The sequence below is a fragment of the Leucoraja erinacea genome, chromosome 3 (assembly GCF_028641065.1).
Source record: "Leucoraja erinacea ecotype New England chromosome 3, Leri_hhj_1, whole genome shotgun sequence".
Lineage (NCBI taxonomy): Eukaryota > Metazoa > Chordata > Chondrichthyes > Rajiformes > Rajidae > Leucoraja > Leucoraja erinaceus.
In genome coordinates this window covers 29,198,797-29,216,351 of record NC_073379.1, presented here as the reverse complement: position 1 = coordinate 29,216,351, position 17,555 = coordinate 29,198,797, and the positions used below count along the sequence as shown (strand labels likewise).

At 47.1% G+C, this 17,555-nt stretch overlaps 1 protein-coding gene and 1 pseudogene across 8 annotated transcripts in view; both read right to left on the bottom strand.

The window, feature by feature from the left end:
- The window catches only part of cntln (centlein, centrosomal protein), a 369,478-nt gene that overhangs the window by 41,864 nt on the left and 310,059 nt on the right, over positions 1–17,555 (bottom strand). For all 8 annotated transcript variants that reach the window (XM_055632370.1, XM_055632366.1, XM_055632367.1 and 5 more), the window contains one exon: positions 583–771. In XM_055632370.1, the coding sequence (XP_055488345.1) occupies positions 583–771 (189 nt within the window). The remainder of the gene's footprint in view (positions 1–582; positions 772–17,555) is intronic.
- Positions 12,479–12,590, bottom strand: LOC129695955 (U2 spliceosomal RNA; annotated as a pseudogene).

Sequence of the window (17,555 nt, the reverse complement as noted above, 5' to 3'; positions counted from 1 at the left end):
ATCACTCCATGGAGAACACTGTTTAAGTTTTGGAGGGTTGTGAAACAAAGCAAAAAATGTCTGTTAATACTTCACTCCCGGAAAATTCGATCATGCAAAGCTCAAACAAACCTAACAATACGCAATTACATTTCTAGGTCACACATTCTTTTGAAAACTAACTAAATTAAAGTAGTTCCTGGTAATTTAATTGAAGACAGCATCTGCGAGACTGTGGAAGAATGACATTCATGAAAAGACAGACATCTGGAACAAATACGGCAGCATTTCTTCTGGGAAGATTTATGGTCTGCTACCTGGGCGGAACTTCAAACTGAACATGGCAGCCCAAGGGTTGTGCAAAGGACTAGTCAATGCCTTGATGGGGCCACCCCAACATAATCTGCTAATCTGCACTGTCAATATATTCGGGATCTGATATGAGACATTTGTAAGTATTGTAGTTAGAAGACTAAATTTAATTTGTATGAGGTAACTAAATAAAAAAATGGTTCCTTTTAAATTACAAATAATCTCCAATCTCCAATTCTCTGCTTGTGATTTGACTTGAATGAAAACAGGATATGCAAAATCATTTCTTACCTCTTCATCCTCAAGATCCAATAGGTCTTCCAGATCACTTTGTGAAATATTAAGGATGGATGCTGCAACGGACTGGGCTTTGCTGAAGGACTCCTTTGAAAGACCTTCATGGCATAATCGTTTCATCTTTGCTCGCTTCAAGTAGGTTCTCCTGCTTTGAACTTCTCTGCATAGCTCACTGGCTAGGGCCTGTCATGGAGAAAAATCAAACTCTGAGTGACTTGCAGTCAGCATTAACTTGCATTTGGACACAACCTTCAGAGGATTAAAGCAAATGGAATATTACCCTTTACTGCAAGGAGGTTGGACTTGAAGAATTAGTAAGACTTGCTACACATGTAAAAGGGGCGAGATCACATAAAAATTGTGAAAGGAAAGAAGAGCCTTATTCACCTGGCACACCTCAAAAGCTGCCTACCCCCCACACTGGATCCCTATCAGTTTGCCTACCGCAAGAACAGGAGTATGGAGGATGCCATCTCAACGGCACTTCACTCCGCCCTCTCCCACCTCGACAACAGAGACACTTACGTAAGAATGCTGTTCATCGATTACAGCTCAGCATTCAACACCATTATACCATCTAAACTGATCACCAAACTCGGTAACCTGGGCATCGATCCCTCCCTCTGCAACTGGATACTGGACTTTCTAACCAACAGACCACAGTCTGTTAGGTTAGACAAGCACACCTCTTCAACCCTCACCCTGAACACCGGCGTTCCACAGGGCTGTGTGCTGAGCCCCCTCCTCTACTCCCTCTTCACCTATGACTGCACACCTGTACATGGTACTAACACCATCATCAAGTATGCAGATGATACAACGGTGATTGGCCTCATCAGCAACAACGATGAGTCGGCCTACAGGGAGGAGGTCCAGCACTTAGCAGCATGGTGCGCTGACAACAACCTGGCCCTTAACTCCAAGAAGACCAAGGAGCTCATTGTAGACTTCAGGAAGTCCAGGGGCGGCACGCACACCCCCATCCACATTAACGGGACGGAGGTGGAACGTGTTTCTAGCTTCAGGTTCCTGGGTGTTAACATCTCCGGTGACCTCTCTTGGACCCACAATACCTCAATTCTGATCAAGAAGGCTCACCAGCGTCTCTTCTTCCTGAGGAGACTGAAGAAGGTCCATCTGTCTCCTCAGATCCTGGTGAACTTCTACCGCTGCACCATTGAGAGCATCCTTACCAACTGCATCACAGTATGGTATGGCAACTGCTCTGTCTCCGACCGGAAGGCCTTGCAGAGGGTGGTGAAAATTGCCCAGCGCATTACCGGTTCCCGCTCCCCTCCATTGAGTCTGTCCAAAGCAAGCGTTGTCTGCGGAGGGCGCTCAGCATCGCCTAGGACTGCTCTCACCCCAACCATGGACTGTTTACCCTCCTACCATCCGGGAAGCGCTACAGGTCTCTCCGTTGCCGGGCCAGCAGGTCCAGGAACAGCTTCTTCCCGGCGGCTGTCACTCTACTCAACAACGTACCTCGGTGACTGCCAATCACCCCCCCCCGGACACTCCTCCCACAGGAAAAACACTATGTCTGTATATATGCTAATGTAAATATTTATTCAAATCATATGCTATGTCGCTCTTCCAGGGAGATGCTAAATGCATTTCGTTGTCTCTATACTGTACACTGACATAGACAATTAAAGTTGAATCTGAATATGAATCTGAATCTGATGCTCCTGAACACATCATCAGTGATGTAACCTGGGGTCATTGGGTGTTTCGGGTTCCTGGAATTCCTTAATCCTGGAATTCCTTAATCCTGGAATTAAAGGGTTTGCATTTGAGGAGAGATTAATTTAAATTTAGAAGAATTAGGAGATTTCACTGAGAATAGATGGTTGTGGTAATTGACAGAGAAGATGATGTGAAGCATACTCCTCAGGCTGTAAAACCAAAAAATAACAGTGCAATTTCAAGATGTTTTATTCAGAAAATCATGGTCAGTAGGTACATTCAAAGCGAAGATAAGGTAATTTAAAATACATTTGGACAGATAGGAATGTTTTAGAGGCAGATGGGCCATTGCACGCAAGTGGGACCAGTGTAGATGGGGCATCTTGGTCGGCATGGACACGTTGGTGCCTGTTTTCATGCTGCATGACTCTATGACTCTATCAATAGAGTTTTGACTATTACAAGATACAAGATAGATTTTAATTGTCACATGTGCCAGATGGCACAGTGAAATGAATTCCCATACAGCCATACAATAAAAATAAACAGGACTCAACACACTATAGAATTTAACACAAAACATCCCCACACAGCAGAATCAAAGTTTCCCACTGTGTGGGAAGGCACCAAAGTCAGTCTTCTTCCTCCACTGTTCCCCGTGGTCAGGGTCTCCCCAAGCCCTCCGCAGTTGCAGCTACGGGCGGCCCGATGACCAGGACCGCTCGCCGGGATGATACCAGTCCGACGTCGGGGCTGCGGGACGTCCTCAGCGGCGTGGACACCAGAGTCGGCCCCCTCCTACCGGAGTCGGCGGCTTCCAATGTCCGTAGGCCGCGCCGGGTGGAGACTGCTGCTGGAGACCGTCTACAAGGCGCCCCAGGACTCCACGATGCCGTTCAGCGCCGCCCGCGTTGGAAGCTCTCCGCACCAGAGCTTCACGATGTTGGAGCAACGGCCCAACGCTCCGGAGGTCCAAACGGCGACCCAGGTAGGCATCGCCCGCTCCGCGGTGACTCCAGCGCTGTGCCGCCGCTGTAGCAGCCCTGGTCCAGTTCCCGGTCCCTGGCAGGAAAGGCCGCTCCGATCCAGCTGTTAGGCCGCGAGGTTGGGGGGCGAGGGCGCGACTTGGAGAAATAGTCGCGTCCCTGCCAGGAAGAGACTTGGAGACGGTTTCCCCCTTACCCTGCCCCCCTCCCCCACATAGAAAAGTAAAAGTTTCCCCCTTACCCTGCCCCCCTCCCCCACATAGAAAAGTAAAAGTTTCCCCCTAAAACAGACTTTAGACTAACTAAAAATAATAAAAAAAGATAGAAATGACATACAGGCTGTAGGTAGAGGCTGCTGCCAGTGCAGCGCCCCTAAGGAATCAGTGGATTTGGGGGTCAGGACTCTGTAATAGCAATTCATCATCAACAAAGATAACTGTTGCCACAAATATCTTCCGTAGCTACTCATTTGAATCAGTGACTTGAATCCTGATGCACAAAGTTTATTTCCTGTGGAAACAGGAAGTTTGTAACGATGATCATTGACATAGTGGCTCTGCAGCTTCTTTCTTGCTCAACCTCCGTGTTTATTAATCTCACTAAACTGATTCCCCTAGATCTTGTCAAGATCTGTCATTGAGCTAAATCATGCAACACTGGCACGGGATTTTTAAAGGGGCTTGTGGACTGCACTGCAGGTTACCTTTGAATTGCATGGTTTGATGACCCTTCTTCCTTCAATGCTTCTTCAGCTCCCCATGCAAGATTGGTTTGTGAAATTATGTTCAATTCATCTACGTTGTGTATACTCTATTTTTTTGGTCGTATTCGTAAGCTTAAGCATCCCAATAATCATCATTTTATCACTGAATTGAGTGGAAGGAAATCATAAGAAATAATTTGGCATTCTTTATATGCTGCCCAATAAGGGGTTCATATTTCAAAATGATTTCAGAACTTGATGATATGATATGCCATTTATTGTCACTATACATGTACAATGAAATTGAAAGCTGCTCGTACTCAGTGCATACATATAATTTAGTACAAAAAACAAGAAACAGAAAACAAAAACAAAAGGGAGAAGGGGGGGGGGGGGGTAGGTGCACAATTCTGCGGCGCTACATACATATATACAGATGGAAGTCCGGGTGTTGGGCTGTGAAGTCAGTGCATGTGTGAATTTAGAGTAGTTATAATTTTCGGAAAACAACTATTCCTGAGTCTATTTGTCCTGGATTTGATGCACCTATAGCGCCTTCCAGAGGGCAGCAGGTCGAACAGTCCAAACGCAGGATGGGAGCTGTCCTTGATGATATTCTTTGCCCTGCTAAGGCAGCGGGAGGTGTAAATATCCATCAGGGAGGGGAGAGGGCAGATCTTTAGTTTAATCGAGAAATAGATGGTACATTCAGGACTTCCGTTTCCAGCTGGCAATTTCTTATCCAAGGGACTACTGTTAGAAATGTGCTGGCAAAATATTTCAACCAGTCCATGTTTTTCAACTGAATGCCATGAATATAGAGGTGGCTTGCACACTGACAATGAAATAAGGTACAAGTTGCATCAAGATTTCTGTCTCCTTGAGGTTGATGGAGAGACTGCTTTAGAAAATCAGTAAACAATGACCTGTAGGTCATATAACTGTTGCCATCAGGGGACAGTCCTCTATGGAGAGTAGCTGGATGAGAAAATCTCTCCAGCATTGTGGTTTAGCTCTCAGTGTTTGAAGATCAAAGAGCAAGCCGTTGAGTCAGTAACAGTTGTATATCTCCTCAGGCAAATCCCTTGAGACATCACTAGGAATGCAGACAAAGAACTGGTTGAACAGCACCAGGGCAAATAGGGAACCTTGCTTCACTTCATTTAAAATTTCAAGTGTGCCAGAAGAGTTAGCTTTGGAGAGCATTTGTCCAGTCATGCGATCATAGAACACATGGATGATTTGTAACAACTTTCTTGGGCAGCCAAATTCACGTTGAATAAACAGACTTTCTCTGTTGTTGACATCAATAAATAGTGCATGTAATTCCTTATTTTACATTTCCCCTGCTGCACAGAATAGCAAAATGCCCCTGCAAGTTGCAGTCAGCTTTGCTACCCTTAGCTTTGAACAAGGATACAGTAATACAGTATTTCTTCTTCAACCCAGATGCTACTCAAGAAGTCGTAAGTCATCATGGTGGCTAGTGGAGGTCTGGAGGTCACCTATAGAGGGATTTTGGGTTGTGTTTCAATGGAATTTGGCTATGACGATAGTCTGAAGAGTAAATCAATGATATCCTCCCCCAACTCTGCATAATACATTCCTTATCTTTGCTCTGTGTTGTGACATCTTCTAGGGTAACTGTGCCAAATTTGGAAGATGTGCAAACTACTTTCAGTCAAATAACTTCTTTGTGCTATTTGCGCTAGGGCCATGTTGAATTTTTACCATGAGGATCATCCATGGATAGGAAACGTTTGCATGGATATGGGCCAAATGCTGGCAGGTGAGAGTCGTGTTGAAGGACGAGATGCCGAAGCAAAGAAGGGGAAGCCAAATTACCGAACGGAAACAACGTCGAAAAGCCAAATAACCAAAAGCCAACTCACCGAACGGATGCAACGGCGAAAGGCCAAATAACGGACATGACGTCGCCGGGGGGCGGAATTTGTCAGTGATTGGTCCAGACACTCACACCGGGTGATTCACCCCCCCCCCCCCCCCCCCCCCCCCCGCGCGGCCGCAGGTACATTTGGAATTTATTTTGGAGCTGGGTTCAGCTGGGGGTCCACGGAAGTTGGAAGAATTCTGTTTAATGGGAATAAAGACCCGAGGCAGCGTAGCAGGAACACATAGAAAATAGGCGCAGGAGGAGGCCATTCAGCCCTTCGAGCCAGCACCGCCATTCATTGTGATCATGGCGGATCGTCCCCTATCAATAACCTGTGCCTGCCTTCTCCCCATATCCCTTGACTCGACTAGCCCCTAGAGCTCTATCTAACTCTCTCTTAAATCCATGACTTGGCCTCCACTGCCTTCTGTTGCAGGGAATTCCATAAATTCACAACTCTCTGGGTGCAAAAGTGTTTTCTCACCTCACTCTTAAATTACCTCACCTTTATTCTAAGACTGTGGCTCCTGGTTCTGGACTCGCCCAACATTGGGAACATTTACCATCTACCATCCAGTCCTTTTATAATTTTATATGTTTCTATAAGATCCCCCTCATCCTTCTGAACTCTAGTGAATACAAGCCTAGTCTTTTCAATCTTTCCTCATATGACAGTCCCGCCATCCCAGGGATCAATCTCGTGAACTGCCTCAATCACAAGGATGTCCTTCCTCAAATTAGGAGACCAAAACTGTATACAATACTCCAGATGTGGTCTCACCAGAGCCCCAGAAGAACCTCTTTACTCCTATACTGAAATCCTCTTGTTATGAGACACGTCCTGTCTCTCGGGCATGCACGCTGACACTAACTCACGCCGATTCACACTTATTCACGCACACGCAGGTGTGATCGCATTTTATGCACGGGCAACGCATAATGCTGAAGGGTCGCGACATGAAACGTCACCCATTCCTTCTCTCCAGCGATGCTGCATGTCCCGCCGAGTTACTCCAGCTTTTTGTGTCCATCTTCAATTTCAGAGTTAAACAAAAAACATAGTGTGGGAAGAACTCAGCGGGCTAGGCGGCATCTGTGGAGGGAATTAGGAGTTGTTTCGGGCCAGGGTTATTTTTCAATAGGATGGAACTGCAACACGCCAAATGATTCCGGGAATGCCAAGAGAGAGAGCGAGCCAAGAGAGAGAGCCACTTACTATGGCTGCCAGTGCCCCGGGCCGTCTGTTCCTGCGGCCGGGGGGGGGGGGGGGGGGGGGAAACCCGGTGTGGCTGTCGGGGGGGTGAATCTTCCCTTGTGTGGGTTGAGGTAGGGGGTGACCCCGTGTGTGTCGGTGTCCGGTGGTCGGTGGTGAATCGCCCTGGTGTGGTGGTCGGATGCCGGTGGCGGTGCATCGCGGTCAGTGACTCTATGTGGGCAGAGGGACCAGACTGTCCCCATCTCTGCTGCAGCTGACGGGGACATTGCCGGGTTTTCGTCCCGTGTGTCCGCTGCCCGGAGCCGTGGCCCCGCGTGTATATGCACTGCCGACCCGCAGCCCGTCACAGTGCGGTCGCACGTGGGAGACGAGGCGGAGAGTGGCCGTGGCCGTGGCCGGACAGTGCTGACCTCAGGGGGAGAGTGGGGCTGTCCCGAGGGATGTGCTCCTTCAGCCGCTCAGGTTCAGAGTGCCCGGTCATCCTCCAGTCCTGGGCGGTCTTGTGTGGGAAAATTACCCCCACCCTCTCGCCTCACCCGGCTAGTGATGTGATGGACGCGGGTGTCTGGACCAATCGTTGACAAGTCCCGCCCCCGGCGACATCATCACCGTTATTTGGCTTTTTGGTGTTGCGTCCGTTCGGTGAGTTGGCTTTTAGGCGTTGCGCCCTTTTAGTTATTTGGCTTTTTGGCGACGTGCCCTTTCGGTTATTTGGCTTTTATTTGGCTTTTCGGCGTCGTACGCTTTTGATCATTTGGCTTTTCGGCGTCGTTTTCATCCAGTTATTTTGCTTCCACTTCTTCGCTTCGGCTTCTCGTCCTTCGGCGCCACGTCCGGGTACTGGTGGGAGTAGCGTAGATGGGACATCTTGATCGACATGGGGAAGTTGGGCAGAAAGGCCTGTTTCCATGCTGTATGACTCTGTGGCACTGAATGTCTGTATAGGGTCAATGGGACCATGAGTGTAAAACACGGGAATCATGCACAGAAGAAGCCATTTGCCCCCTTGCACCTGTGCTGTCATTCAATGTGATCATGGCTGATATTTTATTTTGCCACCAATTTTCTGCTTTAACCTCAGAGTCCTTAAATCCATTAATATCCTGTTATCTGTCTTGAATATAAGAAATAGATGGAAGAGTAAGCCATTTGGTCCGAGATATCCGAGTCACTATTTAAAACGATCATGGCTGAGAGTCATTGCCACTTCCCTGCACTGAACAATGCTCTTTGAATTTCTTAATATCTAATAAACTAGCTGACGCTTGATTCAAACTGATCAATGGCTCTGCCAATACAAACAATCAATGTTGCTCTGGTGCAAGAAAGTTCTGTCCTGAGACCAGGCCCCTTTGTTCTAGACTGCACTGCCATGGTTAATGTCTAAGATAGACACAAAAAAGCTAGAGTAACTCAGCAGGACAGGCAACATCTCTGGAAAGAAGGACCCTTGGTCTCGACCCAAAACGTCACCCATTCCTTCCCTCCAGAGATGCTGACTGTCCCGCTGAGTTACTCCAGCTTTTCTTCAGTTTAAACCAGCAACTGCAGTTCTTCCAACACATAGCTAATGTCCAGCCTGATGCATCCCAGAAAAAATGTATACATTTCATTGAAACAACCTCTCATTCTTCCAAAGTCATTAGAGTAAAGGCTTCATAACCTCTACGTACATGACAAAATAGTAAGATTAAACGAGAACTTACCAGTTTGAAGTTTGATCTGTATTTTATGAGGAGTTACGATGAGGGATTTCGTGAAGAACCCCGCTTCCACGCATGCGTGTCATTCTTCAAAGCAGCGGTGTGAGGTCACAGAAACCTATAATGATCTAACATAGTAAGATTATCAAAGAGATACCAGTTTTTGATATGATCATAAGAGGGTGGGAGCGGAGGGCACGAAATCCCTCATCGTAACTCCTCATAAAATACAGATCAAACTTCAAACTGGTAAGTTCTCGTTTAATCTTACTATTTTACTTCGGAGTCACGTGAGTGACTTCGTGAAGATTTCAAAGCTCTGTGACCTCATGCCGTGGAACGAGTCCATGCTTCACAACTGCCTTGGGTATTGGGAGAGAGCATCATTAGTAGTTTTAAAACACAATTATACAAAGAGTTGTGTGGTATAACGAAAAAAAAAAAATATATATATATATAACATTTTTTAAAATTTGAGAATCATAACCCTGTAACCTATCGGCCAAATTATTTTGTTGAACCTAAAATGTTTTCTTAATACAATGATGGCTCCAAATTAACTGGTTTATTATACAACCTGTGGAAAAACCCTTTTTTAAAATGACCCTCCTGCCATTCTGAGGATTTGGTCTGTGGGTACCTGTATAATATTGCTGCGGATGTTGCTGCAGTCCTGGTGGAATGAGAGTTGAAACATCAGTGTCTATTCCTGCCATTTTTAGGACCTATTTGAGCCACCTTGAAATAGTTTGAGTCGTGACCCTATCATGCAGTTTCTTGTAAGAGATAAACAACTCCATACTCTGACCTCGAATGTTCTGAGTATATGCTATGTCTTGTTAGATGTGTCTTGTTATACACAGTCGTTTGCCATATGGGTGTACCATAAAATCAAACCCTAGACCCGAGGAACCCGATCTGTTTTCTTTTATTAAATCCTGTATGACAACACCAGTTTCTCGGTGAGATGATCAGGGAGTCCAGGCTCAGTTTGCTTAATGGCTGGACTTGTTGTGCGGTAAATAACACCATGAGCATAACCATCTTCCTGGTCTGTTACTGAGGTGACAACGCTGTTATGAGCTACAAGCTCCTCAGCATGTTGAGAAAACGACACCCATGTCCCAGATTTCGGAGTACCTGGTTTGCTTACCAGGGGTGCGTTCCCACCGCGTGCCGTTCCGATCCTTGTGATAGGTAATTGGAGAGTGCACTTGGGGCACTATTGATGGCACTGTAGCTCCATCGATTATCCTAATGGAGGCTTGTTAAAATTCCAATACGGCCAGAATGTTCTTGGCCTTTTGGTCGAGATTGTTGTCCAAGCAGTATATGCCCCATTTCTTGATGTGTCCAAGGTACTGCTTCCGTGTTGACAGTCTTAGTGCAGATGAGATGAGATTCATCGTCCTGTCTGACAGTGTAGTGGGTCTGTTAGACTCTACAAATCAATAAATCCAAAGTGTTATGGCATGGATGACTGCCTCCAGTCACTGGATAAATCAATAATTTTTGGCAATGTTCATAGGGAACATGGTTCTAACACCATCCCCTGTAAGACTGAAAATACCATGATTGAGAAGGTCAGTCGGGTACTCTGAAAATTCCAGATGCCGAGTGTGGTTGAATTTCCCCTAGTACCCCAATGATGGGTCCGAACGGGGGAAAACCTCACCCTATGGCTTATTTACATAACAATGCCAAGCTGGTTTACGAATTTTAGTACATAATATTGGGGCTAATGATTGCCCCTTTTGTAAGCTCTATATTGCCAAAGTTCCTCTATTGAGTCAATGCCTGCCATATAGAAACCCGCAACTGACACCAAGTCTTTATGAATAATAAGAGCATCCATCCTAAAATGAATATCTAGAACAAATGTGTTTAGGGTTAAAATCAATGATAATCCTGCAACCCTACTCTATCTTATTTTTAATAAATATGTTCAATCCCATCTTTTGTGTACAATTCTTGTAGCACCATGTGGGTTTTAGATTGTTTGGTTTATGTAAGGACAAAATGCCCTTCTGGTGTATGATGTACTGTGGTTAATGGGATGAGAAAAACCCTATCAGATAACCCTGAATACTGCTGAGATTATATGAATCTGTAGTGATTATATACCATACATAACTATAGTGTTGCAACCTCCCCTACCCTCGTAGGTCCCTATTTAACAGAAGAAACCCCACCCACCTACCTCCATGGTTACCGGTGGTTTTGTTATTTCCTTGGTTTTTTGAAAATAAGGTTCTGGTTTAATATTTCTTGTTCGGGGTTGTGTGGGAGGTTGAGGCTTCCTCATCTTCCAAGGTGGCCGCCCTGGCCATACCCTAAAACGGATCCTGCAGGTTATATTGATTTCTGACACTGCTACTGGTATGAGCCACATTTTTTATGGCCTTGCCTGTGGCTGGTATCATGCTCCAAAATAGGCCCTTGCGCTGGCCTTGATGAGCCCCAGTGTCTTAGCTTAGTCCACACACGGTTCTTTATTTGCAAATGGTAGCATTTTTGGGGTCCTAGTGCTGGCTGAATGGCCGCCTTCCACGTGTAGTTCAGGTCATATTGCATATTATTAAACAGATCTAGTGCGTCTTGATGTTCTTTGGTTACCTACGTTTAGTCCAGGGTGCTGGTGTATGCTATGATGCCTTCCGTCAATCCCTTGAAGGTTCTCTGGATCTTGAGGTCCTGGTTCCTGATGTTCGTCCATATGCTGCCAAATGCATTGGATTACACTGGGCACCTGTAATGCCTCACCGTTGCCAGGTGGCAGATGTCTGGCCAGTGTTTGTAAATTTTTCTTGTTGGCGTATGTGGCCAGACATATAGTAATACTATTGCCATCCTGGATCCAAGTCTACCCATGTTTGACTTGGCTAAAGTAATCGGCCACCATGTCCAGCAGAGTCCCTGCTGTGTTAGGATCATGGGACGCTGTATTACCAGGCTCTGGCCCATCAGGGTCCTGCCTACTCTTTTTTATAGAGTTAGAGATCTCTAGGGTCCCGCACGTGGTACCCATGTGGGGCTTAACTGATGCCCACTTGTCTTTTTTTCTGCGGACCCCTCTTGCAAGTCAACCCAGAACTGACCCACAGTGCTCCCCTCTGATGGGGTAGAAGCATTGTGCAGCCCTCAAAGAGGTACTGCTGTGGTTTTATCACGTTGGAGCAAGGCTCCATACACCGCTTCTTCCCGCTCCAGCCCTCTCGGGCGCTGGTTGCCGGCGGTTTTATGCAAAGTCGGACCCTTCTGAGTCCACTACCTTGTTTGACTTGTGTCTAGCCTACCGCTCGGTCACATGGATCTGGCCGGTGCGGGGCCGACAGCGGGCACAGCTGATCCCACTACGGTTGTTCCAAGTGCCGCTGGCTGCTGCTGGCTGCCCGCTGTTCCATGGTCCTCCTTCTCCAGTTTTGTCCTTCCTTCCGTCAAGTGGATATGGCCGGTGTGGAGGATAACTGGCACAGCTGCTTCCATCTATTCCTTTAACCCGGCTCCAACGCTCTCAGCACTCCTGGCTGCTCCTTTATCTAAGACCCCTGGGACCCACCCCCGTACTGACGGTACTGGTCCCTTATGGTCGTTGCAGCCGGTCAACCCCACTCTAATGCCCTCAATTCTGGGCACTCCTACTTATATGGTCCTTAGATAAGGGACATATAAGACATTAAAACTGATGATAACAGCTACTATAGTTTTTTATATATATATAGTCCCTAGATAAGGGGTGTATCAGATATTAAACTGATAAGAACAGATACTACACTTGATCTTAGCCAAAAAAAAAAAACCGAGAAGCGATTATTGTAACTAAAACCCCGCTGGGACCAACCCTGGTACTCACATACTGGTCCCTTGTAGTAGATTGCAGCCAGTCAACTGCAAAGTCCTTTGCTGCCGAGAAATGAACTTTCTCACCATGCTGGAGCGAAGTTGGGCACAGGTGTTTTTCCCTCTCCGGGAACCGATGTGCCCATGCTGCTCCTGCCGTTGCCAGCTCCTCACGAAGTGCCAGCTGCCACTGCTGCTGCCTGTGCTCCTGCCGCTGTCTGTGCTCCTGCAGCTGTTAGTGCTCCTGCAGCTGCGGGCTGCCACTGCTGCTGCCGCTGCCGCTGCTGCTGCTGCCGCTCCTCCGCGGTTCTCCCGCCGGCCTTCTGCACCTTACATGGACCTGGTCCATGTCTGCACCTAGAAAGGTAAGTTGAAGGAAAACGCAGGGTCTCTTACCTGCTGTTCCCGACTTTCCTTCTCCCGCCGGTGACCGTCGTTCCCTGTGTCGGGTTCGAGCCGCTTGGACCGACCCCGGTGTTCACGGGCCTGGTCCTTCGCGGCAGTTTCGCAGCCGGTAACCCCGGCTGTTCATATGGATCCCCTGGCCCTTACCTTGTGAAGAAGGTTTTCAGCCCGAACGTCCCGTTCCGACTCCATAAGTGCCGCTGCACTCGCTGAGCGTTTCGAGCCCCGGTACCGCTGGTCCGAGCTGTCTGTCCCGCAGCCTCTGTGCTGGCTGCTACCGACTGCTCCCAAGCCAGTCTTGTTTGAGACTGGCATAGAGACCTTTTTTACTTTGCTTCCCGCCCGGCCGAGAGGTGAATTTTGCCGGTGCGGGAGCAAAGTCGGGCTCAGGTTGTCCCCCCCCCAGGGAAACTCGTGCTGTTGCTGCTGCTGGCTGCTCGCTCTCCACGGGTCTCCCCGCCGGCTTTCCGCAGCCACCTAAAAGTAAGTAGAAAAAAGGAACGCAGAGTCGCTTACCTGCTGTTCCCGACTTTCAAATCTCCCGCTTGGGGAACGCCGTTCCCCGCTGTGTGACTCGTTGCAATGCGTGTAGCGATATGACACGCATGCGTGGAAGCGGGGTTCTTCACGAAGTCACTCACGTGACTCCGAAGTAAAATTTCTATTCTAGGAATTAATGTGGTGGATCTTCAAATATCTTGATACCCTCCATCCAGCTGAGACACCTCAAACATCCTTCCACTCTTCAGCTTCCAGCCCCCATTGCCTCATCTTTACCGTGGATATCCAGTCCCTTTACCATGAAGGTCTCAAGGTGCTCTGGTTATTCCTTGAACAAAGACTCAATCAATTTCCTACTGAAGGGCCTGTCCCACTTTCACAACCTAATTCACGACCTCTGCTGAGTTTGTCCTTGACTCATACTTGCTGCATGGTCGTCACGAGGTGGTAACAGGCCGTGATGCTAGTCGTAGGTACTTGTGGCATCATGTAGGCCGGGGCGTTTTTTCTAGCATGATGAAAAATGTCCACGAGTAAAAAAGGTCCTAAAATTAGGTCGTGAAAGTGGGACAGGCCTTTAACACTCTCCCTCGCTTGGTGGAACTTGTCCTTACCCTCAACTTCTCCTTTCATGCCTTTTATGAATGAATGAATTAATTAATACTTTATTGCCACATATGACAAGTCACAGTGAAATTCTTTGTGTATGCAAGTTATGCAAGGTAAATAGTCACCACATGAGGGCGCTGACAAAGGTACAAAGTATATACAGTATCCAATTAATTTGTCCAAGTTAAAGGTGCAACCATGGCCACCTATGGGCCCCAGCTGTCTGCCTTTTTGTCAATTACTTTGAAGAATCCCTATTCCAAATGTGCATTGGCACCACCCCCCCAACTCTTTCTCCGCTACATCGATGACTACATCGGGACTGCTTCCAACACCAGTGCAGAACTTGTGGATTTCATGAACTCCGCCACTAATTTCCACCCTGCCCTCAAATTCACGGACTCTTAAACACCTCTCTATCCTTTCTTGATCTCCGTCTCCATCTCAGTGGACAAACTATTGATTGACGAATTTTGAAAACATACCCAACTCCTACATTTATGTAGATTTTACTTCCTCTCACCCGGCCTCTTGCAAAAAATGCTATCCAGTACTCAATTTCTCAGTTCCCACCACGTGAGATTGTCACACCAAGGATGCTGGAAGAGTGAAGGTGGGCGACTATGAGAAAGAGGTGTAAATGTGGATTGCAGGAAACCCCGGTGGCTGTACCTAATGAAAACAGGTACACTCTCTTGGGAGCTGCCGGGGCAGCAGACGCTTCCAGTCTGAGCACTGAACAGATCGGTGGCTCCAATCCTAGTGATGAGACTCGACCGGCGAGACTGATGTCAGGCAGCGCCATAGTGGTGGGTGACTCCATTGTCCGTGGTGCGGACAGGAGATTCTGTAGCGGCAGGCGAGATTCGAGGACGGTCTGTTGCCTCCCTGGTGCCAGGATTCAAGATGTCTTGGACTGACTTCAGAACATCCTCCAGAGGGAAGGTGAGCAGCCGGAAGTGGTTGTGCACATGGACACAAACGAGGTCAGGAAGAAGACGGAGGAGGTTTTGCAACGTGAGTTTAGAGAGTTAGGAAGAAGGCTCAACAGCAAGACTTCTAGGGTGGTTATCTCTGGATTGCTTCCAGTACCTCGTGCAGGAACATGGAGATAGGGGATCTGAATGTGTGGCTGAGGGGCTGGTGCAGGAAGCAGGGATTTAGATTTTTAGACCACTGGGATCTCTTCTGGGAAGGGGTGACCTGTACAAAAGGGACGGGTTATACCTCAACTGGAGGGGGACCGACATTCTGGCAGGCAGATTTGCTAATGCTATACAGGTGGGTTTAAACTAAATAGTGGGGGGGGGGGGGGGGGGGGGGAGGAGATGACAAATTGGGAGTATAAGGATGGAGGTAAAGGAGAAGAGAGTACAAGAAAAGTTATGAAGGACACCCAAATTAATGAGACGGAAAGTTCAAGAAGGGATAAGAGAGTAAGGTCAGGTGAAATAGGAACCGATGTGAGAGGGGAGATGAATACCGAATTAAAAGTGTTATATATGAATGCACAAAGTATAAGAATAAGTATAAGTGGACAAGCTTGAGGCTCAGCCAGAAATTGGTAAGAATGATGTTGTGGGAATAACAGAGACATGGCTGCAAGAGGATCAGAGCTGGGAACTGTCTCTGAAAGATGGGGGAGCGAGAGGGGCACGTCTCTCAGTCTGAGCTGTGAATAACACTGAACACATAACTAAACTGTGAGTGGTTTTACTGACCTGTCAGCGCCCTTAATGTGGTTTGAAAATATAGTTTGGAAATGCTAAAGCTGTGTTGCCTTTGGTTTGGAAATGCTAAAGCTGTGTTGCCTTTGGTTTGGAAATGCTAAAGCTGTGTTGCTTTTGGTTTGGAAATACTAAAGCTATGTTGCCTAATTAAAGTTGTCTTGCCTTTTATATAATTAAATGACTAATCTTGACCACTTCCTGTTTGCGCTTTATATTGATTTTAGAAAAAACGCTACCACGTACGGCTGTGATTTTTGGCCATCTTACTCAGAGTCCCCCTCTGCACATCAGGTGCCCACGATTTTTCCCATTGATGAAAAATAAAAGAGTTATTAGTGTTTAAAAAATGTTGAGATTCTGTCTCCTGTCAATCACGCCATGAAGGCTATGCCCCTTCAGGTGGGAGGGGGGGAGGGACTATAAAACCCAGAAGTGTGGGCGTGGCTCAGTCTCTGCAAGATGGAGGAGGGAGAGGTCACGACTCGCTGTCTTTAGTGGCCTTGCACCCTGCTTGAAATGGTATGAAACAGCACTTGAATTTGGTGGCCTTGCACTCTGCTTGAAGTGCTAAGAAACTGCACTTGAATTTGGTGGCCTTGTACCCGGCTTGAAATGGAATTTCAAAGAATAGCCGTGAGTCAACTGCGAGCCCTCCAGCCGTGAGTGAGTGAGCTGCCACCACAACAGGCTTGAGTGACTAGGCCGCCAGCCCAAGAATCCATTCGGCCTACAATGTCCATACTAGCCCTCTGGAAACCAGTCCCTTCAGCCCACAACACCCATATTAGCGAGTCCCCCCCCCCCCCCCCCCCCCCCCCCACCCACTGGCCACCAATATTGGAATTGGTGCATAGGTGGAATATTGCGTTGGAGGACCAGCCCTCCCGTGTGATGCTGCGACCCAACGGGTGCCACTTAGTCTAGTATTCTATATATATAGATGAGCCTTTCTGTTCTAGGACATCATATTTTGTATATATACATACATATATACACACACACACATATATATATACATACATATACACACACACACACACACACACATATATACATATATACACACACACACACACACACACACACATATATATATAATTGCTAGTGCCCGCCGGGGGCTCCAACACCAAGACCCGGAGCAGGGCCTTACATCGCCTGGCGTGGCTTTGAGTGGCCGCGGACTTGCTAGCGCCCGCCGGGGACTGTGACCGCGACTTCGGGAGAGGAATGGAGAGCAGGGGAGAGACAAGACTTTGCCTTCCATCACAATGAGGAGGAGACTCACTGTGATGGATGTTTGTGTAAATTGCGTTGGTGTGTGTCTTGGTTCTTTTCTTGTATGGCTGCAGAAACCAAATTTTGTTTGAACCTCATGTGAGGTTCAAATGACAAATAAAAGGTATTGTATTGTATTGTATTGAACATCAGGGTTTACAGGTGGATTTTCTCTTCAAGTTCAGATTAGTTTATTGCCATATACCCCAGGTGCAATGACATTCTTTTTTTACATAAATCTCACAGAATAAACAGTATGCAAGATATGATAGATACATCAATAAATGCAACGATTAATGCAAAACAGCAGACTGTGCGAAGTCATACAAAAAGAAATGCAGAAGAAATAGAATAAGCAAATACATTAGAATTAAAAGTAAGAATATATGGCAAGAAGGGGATGTAAAAGAGGTGTT